Consider the following 7,529-nt stretch of genomic DNA (forward strand, 5'->3'; position numbering starts at 1 on the left):
ACTATTACCTTTAGATATCAAAATATTGCATGCAAAAAGAAGTACAGAATGTGGAGTTGTTGATTAATGTGAACCAAAAACACGTTCTCTTTAATTGTTTTAATTGGTCCTCAATTGTGAAAGAGGATGGCTGGCTTTATTTATTTAATTACTACGCCCATTGGAGTTTCACATGAATGGGATTCTTATGCACTTAGTTTTATTTGGTGCAGTTATGATGGGTTCACATGGCAACTGGTTTGCAAAGAGACGAAGATGAAGTCAGACTCAATAACAAGACGAAGATGGGTGTTCCAATCAGTGTTAACAAAAATGTCAAGGGCTGTCTTGATGGCAAGAACTTCAGCAATATATGAATCCGAGCATCTCCTTTTTGAGAATTATCTATTTAATTTTTTTTCTAGATATGTTTTGATTAAAAGAGATGGAATTATTTTTAGTTTTACCAAAAATGAGGAATCCAATGTACAATACATTGAAGAAAAGACAAAGAAAGCCAACTAGGTTTTCAGAATTTTCGCACAATAAAGAGATTAAATTATATAAATTTAAAATATAGGAATAAATTTTAAATTTAATATTAGTTAATAGAAATAATAATAGATTAATTATTTCGATTAAAAATATTAACATGAATTTTTTTGTTTTTAAAAATACACTTTTAACTCATTATGTCAACATGAATCATACAACCGTGTTGACTAAAAGAAAATTGGCTAAGAAAAACGCCTTCAATCTCTTTCCCGTTAATAAAAGGATACCAAAGATGATGCATATTTTACACCACAACCCAAGCAAAACTCACTTGCTATATTTCTCTTTCTTTTGCTTCAAGCATACTATCAATACTCTTTCATGGCTTCTTCTTCTTCATCATCTTCTACTCTAATGAAGTATCATGTTTTCTTGAGCTTCAAAGGTGAAGACACGCACCTTAATTTCACCACTCACTTACTTCAAGCTTTGAAAGACGAGGGACTTGATGTTTTCTTCGATGAAGAAAAACTGGAAAGGGGGGACCAGCTTTCACAAGCACTTTCTCGAGCAATTGCAGTCTCAAATATCTCAATCATCGTTTTGTCTGCAGACTATGCCTCTTCGAAATCATGCTTGGCTGAACTCTCTAACATCATGGACCGCTATCGCACCAAAAAACAAATTGTTCTTCCCATCTTTTACCATGTTAACCCCTCTGATGTCGAGAATCTTGGTGGGAGTTTTAAGACATCCTTTGATCAGCATGAAGCAACGAGGTCAGTTGATGAATTAGTGAAACGATGGAAAACTGCTTTTGCTGAAGTTGGTAAATTAAAAGGGTGGCATATAGATGGAAGCATCTCGGATAGGTAACTATATTTGTCTCATCTCCTTATATTTGACTTATCTTTGTTTAGAACTTCATAGATATACTTCTTCTATTATTTGCTAGACCTGAAACCCAGTACATCAAGGATATTGTTGTGTACGTTTTGCAAAATTTGATGAAGCATCAAGTTTTCTTAAGCTTAGGTGAAGACACACGCCTCAACTTCTCCAATCACCTAGTCAATTATTTGGAAAACGTAGGAATTAATGTCTTCCCTCATAACGAAACACTAGGAAAAGGAGAGAAACTTCCACCAATATATTCTCGAGCAATTTCGGCCTCAAATCTCTCAATCCTCGTTTTATCTAAAGACTATGCTTCTTCGATATCGTGCTTGGTTGAACTTTCTAGCATCATGGATCGTAAGCGCGAGTCCACTGACAAACATATTGTTCTTCCCATCTTTTACCATGTTGATCCTTCCGATGTGCGACATATTGGTGGGAGTTTTAAGACATCCTTTAAAAAGCATGAATTAGAGCAACCAGCTGATAGAGTAATACAATGGAGAACTGCTTTTGCGGAGGTCGGTAAATTAAAAGGGTGGCATATAGAAGGAGGCAAATTTGACAGGTAACTAATTTTTTCTCATCTTCTTATATTCGACTTATATTTGTTTTAGATTTCATATTTACTGGTTTATATTTTGTTTTTCTAGACCTGAAATCCAGTACATTGAAAATGTTGTTGAATATGTTATAAAAAAGTTGACGAATATTAAGTCTGGAAGTGCTTCCGAAGAATTGGTTGGAATAGATGATCAGAAAACGATAATTCTGGGTCTGATTGAGCAAGAAGATTGTCGGGTATTAGGACTTTGGGGAATGGGTGGTCAAGGCAAAACAACCCTTGCTGAGGTTGTATATAAAGAAATCTCTTCAAAGTTTGAAAGTCATTGGTTTCTTCAAAATGTTAGAGAGAGAATAAAACAAGGGAAGAAACCTTTACGAAATGAACTTTTTTCGAAATTATTAAACTCAGATGTTGATATAGGCACCCCCTCCATAGGATCCACTTTAACTCAAGACAGGCTCAACAATATGAAAGTAATTGTTGTCCTTGATGATGTTGATGACTTAGACCAAATAGATTTTATGGGTGTTAAACATTTTGGTTATGGAAGTAAAATCATTCTGACATCTAGAGATAAACAAGTGCTTGAGAGTGGAGAAGCTGGCACAATACATGAGGTGAAGCCATTAAATGACAACGACTCTCTTCAACTTTTTTCTACCTTTGCGTTTAGGCAGTTGAGTCCCGCGGTTGGTTTTCGAGAACTATCCTATAGGTTTGTAAAGTACACCCATGGCAATCCACTTGCTCTTAAAGTTTTGGGTTCTGGTTTATATAAGAAGCCTTCAAAATATTGGGAAAGTAAGGCGGAGAAGCTAAAGGATTTTCCCCCAGAAGAACGAATTTTAGAGACTTTGAAAATTAGTTATTATGGGCTAAGTAGAGAAGAGCAGAATATATTTCTCGACATTGCATGCTTCTTTAAAGGGGAACCCATAGAAAGAATAAAATATATTCTAAATGGTTGTTATAAGAATGTAGAGAGTGAAATAATCAATTTGGTCGACAAGTGCATGATTAATGTCTCTTCTGGTCGGGTTCTATTGCGCCATTCCAATTGTTTTGGGGATGGAGTTTACATTTCTATGCATGATATGCTTGAAGAGATGGGAAAGAATATTGTTTGTGAAGAATCTAAACCCCCTAGAAAGTGGAGTAGATTGTGGAATCATGAACACGTGGAACAAGTGTTCAAATCTAATAAAGTAAGCTCCAATTGTATTTATATATATATATATATATATATATATTTTAATATGCTTATTGTATAAAGTATTATCCCTTTTAATTAGTATTTAAAAAAATATTTATTATCTAAGATATTTAATGATCATGTCTTAGGTATAATATAGAAACTGCTCAAGGTTTATGACTTAGTTAAATACTTAATGCGTTGATTTGGAAAAAAAAAAAAGACAAAATAAAAGAAAACACCTTTTTGTATCTAAAAATGTTCAATTAGTTTCCGCTTGTGTTGATATAATTACTTTTTTTTATTTATTCATGTTAATATTTGATAAATTGGTTTTTGTTATTAGGGGATGGATCAAATTCAAGGAATAAAGTTAGACATATCACGTATGGATAATCTATTTTTCAGACCTTCTATTTTTGAAAGCATGATTAACCTTAGATACATCATGTTTTATTTTTCTTCGAGTTCCTGGGAGAAATGTGAGGAAAAAATGAAGCTACTTACAAACCAAATTGCTAGTGTATCTCTTCCGGATAAGCTAAAATATTTTCGATGGGATTATTACCCTTTTGAATCTTTACCATCAAGTTTTAATCCAAAGTGCCTTATTGTGTTAGAATTACCACATGGAAACATAAAAGAATTTTAGACTGAAGGCCTTCAGGTATATATACTTTTCATCCAAGAACTTTTTTTGAGAAAAAAGAATTTATAATTGATATAGCATTTAATCATATGATAACATATTTTTATTAAATTTTTTAAAAGAAGAAACATCATTTGAATTAATACACCCAATACATCAAATATAAATTTTATTTTGATAAATTCTAAGTAAATGATTGAAACTACTTTTATGTTGTCATCATGTGCAGGATCTTGTTCATTTACGGGAAATTGACCTTTTTGATTGCAAAAATTTGAAGAAGATCCCTAATTTATTAGGAGCCGTCATCCTTGAAACACTTCACTGTGGAAAATGCAAAAGTTTGGTTGAACTTCCTTGCTGCTACCATTTGACATCACTTAAAACCCTTCACCTTGAGGGATGTTGTAGTCTCAAGAAGTTTCCCGAGATCCCAAATAACTTTTCTGTTTTAGATTTATCAGAAACCGGAATAGAAGAAGTACCTGATTTAATTGAGCACCTCGACAAACTTGAATGGCTGGAGTTATCAGACTCAAGGGTAAAAGATGTATCAAGCAATATTTTAAAGTTAGAATCCCTTTATTACGTAAATCTTTGTCGTTGTCCAATCGTCAAATTTCCAACTGTTGATGTGCCCTCACCAAGCATGTGGTCTACAGCCCTTAGGATTATGTACATGAATGGTTGCGAGAGCCTCAAATTACTCTCAGAGGTTCCACCATATCTGCAAGACTTGAGAGTACATGACTGCAAATCATTAGAAAAAGTATCCTTCACAGATCAAAATTTATGTCAGTTTGATTCTCTAGATGATGATTATGATGATGATCATGTTAACACTGTGTTTACCATGCTATTCTGTAATTGCATCAACTTAAATCAAGAGTCGATTGATAACATCGAGGAAAATGCCATGCTCAAAATTGGATCCCTAGCTAAGAAATGGGCAGCGCGATATGATGTTTGGGAATTCAAATATTGTTGTAACATTCCAAGTTTGATTTGTTGTTTCCCAGGAAACAAAATTTCAACAAATAAGTTCAAGTGTCAGAGCATGAATTCTTCCTTAAGTCTGAAGATAGCCCCAAATGGGGGTAGTGGCAGCAGATTTTTGGTTTTTGCTATCTGCTTTGTGGCTAATCTCACTCACCGCCATGACTTTCCAGAACTTCGATATATTTGTGAGTACCAACTTACAGCCGCCGGTGGTGGCAATGGTGGTGGTTATGAAAAGTTCAGAACTGAGATATGTCTCTGTAGTACTCCTGCTCCGGAGATGTGCATGGGTGATCACGTGTTTATTCTATCTGGCGTGGACATGGTTAAAGAAGACAAGAATTATGAGGAGGCATCATTTGAATTCTACATCAAATATAACGTTTACCCTGAAGAAGAAGAAGAAGAAGAAGATAAAGAAGAAGAAGATGAAGAAGAAGAAGATTATGAAGTAGAAGACGATTTCAAGGTAAAGTCTATCAAGGTGGAGAGATGTGGTGTTCATGTATTTTACGTGGATGCAGAGAGTTATACAGATGATATAGATGCTACAGATGATACAGATGCTACTCAAAAGAGACATGCTGGGAACAAAAGAAGCTTTAGCCATGATGGTAAAGAAAGGGATGGAGGACTTAAAAGATTGAAATAGTTTGTATCTCTTTCCATCTTTGGCTCTGCTTTTGAGGAGTTTCAACCTCTCAATTATGTCATCTAAATGCATAGGTAGGGGTTTCATTTTTTCATATTATCATACATTTTTCAGTTTTTTCATTTCATTTCTCATATTGCCATACTTTTGTTTTCCACAGTTTTTAGTGGTAAATTTTTAACTTATAAATTAATGACAGAAAATGAAGTGCTTTAATTAATTAAAACCAATCAGAATAAATCTAACTTGCTCTGCTTTACAAATTACTTTCTTTTAGAAGGTGCTTTGCCATACTGAAACCTTGTAGTTCCACATTGTAAATGTTAAAAGCATAATTCATGAACATAAAATTGGAAATTTGTTTAATAGTTTGTGGTAGTTGCTTCTTTTTTTCTCATCTCCATTCCCCTGTTGTGTCTGTGTTCTTTTGTAGATATAGCATATATTGTCCAAGAAGGGAATTCTCCATATATATTAATTAATTTGGAGGAAAATTGAACGGCAGTTGGAGATTTCAATACAGTAGCAAAATGATTCTGCTTTGGAGTTGATACAGTATCCATAGGGGATTTTGGTGAGTACCAAAATTCAGATATTAAAATTCATACTTAATTCTTATTGACAGTTGACTTGTTGTTGGTTGGTTTTTTTAAATCATAGGACTAATGGTGGACTCGATTCAGCTTCATTGTTTAGTTTCCAGCATTGGTGTCATCTGGTATCTCAATACTTGCTGAATTTTCGTTCAATCATAGCTTGATTCATTAGAAAGATTGGTTATTTGCGAGATTGGTTTTTCTTATATCCTTTTCTTTTGTGTTGATGTAAGACTAGGGAATGACAGATCACTGAGAACACCTGAGCTATAAGACCTTCATTTTGTTTTACTGAATTCAAAGTAATCTTTTGAGGCCCTTTCTGGTTCTGGCAATTCAGTCTTGGTGGAGAAGTAAGTTAACTTTGACTTAGACTTATTATTATGATTTTAGGTTCATATAATGATTTTCAGCATCCTCACCTTCTTTTCCCCATATTTATCAATGGGATTGTATAAATCCAGAATTTGCTAGAGATCTCAAAGCTTGTGGGCTGAACACGTGGAGCTGGAGGCAACTTTTGACAGTTTTCATTCTCAAGCTAGATTGGGTTAGTTTCATGGTAGAGCCATTGGAGTCGATATTTTCTTATCTTGGATTTTGATTATCATATGAGTTTGGGCTGAAATTTCTTTGTATGTTAGTGCCTCTCATGTTGTTTGAGCATTGCAGTGAAGAGATATTAAGATTCATACTTGAATTCTTTTTGGCAATTAACTTGTTATTGGTTGGTTTTGATTCATAGGATCGATGGTGGATATCATATTGTATCTCAATACTATCTGCATTTTACTTCAATGATTCATTCACCCATTGATTTATGTTTCATATTTCCTCAAAACGTTAGTATATATATATATTTATATGTTTTCAGTTCATGATTTCTGATTTATATTCATGTTAGCTAAGGTAAACCTACCAACTATTCCCTATATATAATCTATTTGCTATGTTTTATTATTTTGAATTTTATGACTATGATCTGTTGATTCCATAAAACTTGGATGAAAGTCAAGCCGGACACAAATTCAATACTCTACTGGAATTGAAGTTGCAGATTATGGGTGGTTTTGATATCTTCTTTCTCACCAACAAATGATGTTCCCACAAAATTACTGGTGTTAAGGTGAAGGTTGTGAATCAATGCAAAATCCACATTTATAGATGTGCCCTTTTACCTAGAGATTAAGCTTTTAATTTTTGAATTTGGTAATGTCAAGGGAATAAAGATGGCAATGGTTGATGAAAGGAAAGCAGATGAGGGAATAAATGACAGATGTTTGTAACAAGTAAGCTTTTATGATGTTCAATTTCTTCTACTGAATGATTTCTTTATATTGCGGTTGAACTGAGATATTGAAGCAGTACTGAAACTTGTCAACAGAGTTGCCTTGTTCATCCCATCCAGCTTTGCTTCAACGCTTTCTGGATTTTGGCCATTGAGAGGAAGCATATGATCTTGGGTAAATTACTTTTGACTCACTCTGATTATTAGTATCCTA

General features: G+C 33.9%; 1 protein-coding gene and 1 long non-coding RNA gene across 3 annotated transcripts; both read left to right on the forward strand.

Annotated features, from left to right (window-relative positions):
* The first annotated feature begins 786 nt into the window (after positions 1-786).
* Positions 787-5,431, forward strand: LOC128282216 (disease resistance-like protein DSC1). The gene is made up of 4 exons (XM_053020374.1): positions 787-1,346; positions 1,430-1,939; positions 2,025-3,144; positions 4,010-5,431. Exons 1-4 carry the CDS (start codon positions 856-858, stop codon positions 5,429-5,431), a joined length of 3,543 nt encoding a protein of 1,180 aa, XP_052876334.1. The 5' UTR covers positions 787-855.
* A 436-nt stretch (positions 5,432-5,867) lies between these two features.
* LOC108473609 (uncharacterized) lies at positions 5,868-7,254 on the forward strand. Of its 2 annotated transcripts, XR_008272288.1 has the most exons (5): positions 5,868-6,005; positions 6,092-6,149; positions 6,261-6,380; positions 6,492-6,577; positions 7,085-7,254. It is a non-coding gene; the product is annotated as an uncharacterized LOC108473609 (long non-coding RNA). The 2 variants fall into 2 exon arrangements; XR_001869776.2 differs by lacking the exon at positions 7,085-7,254 and having other exon boundaries at positions 6,492-6,719.
* Positions 7,255-7,529: the final 275 nt, after the last annotated feature.

This window comes from Gossypium arboreum, chromosome 10, assembly GCF_025698485.1.
Source record: "Gossypium arboreum isolate Shixiya-1 chromosome 10, ASM2569848v2, whole genome shotgun sequence".
In the NCBI taxonomy this organism is placed as follows: Eukaryota; Viridiplantae; Streptophyta; class Magnoliopsida; order Malvales; family Malvaceae; genus Gossypium; species Gossypium arboreum.

What these genes read in the sequence shown, in the direction of transcription:
- LOC128282216 (XM_053020374.1), top strand. Translation starts at nt 856, where the DNA reads ATGGCTTCTTCTTCTTCATCATCTTCTACTCTAATGAAGTATCATGTT. An exon ending in GATGGAAGCATCTCGGATAG is followed by an intron (nt 1,347 to 1,429) that starts GTAACTATATTT and finishes ATTATTTGCTAG; the next exon opens with ACCTGAAACCCAGTACATCA. An exon ending in AAGTGTTCAAATCTAATAAA is followed by an intron (nt 3,145 to 4,009) that starts GTAAGCTCCAAT and finishes CATCATGTGCAG; the next exon opens with GATCTTGTTCATTTACGGGA.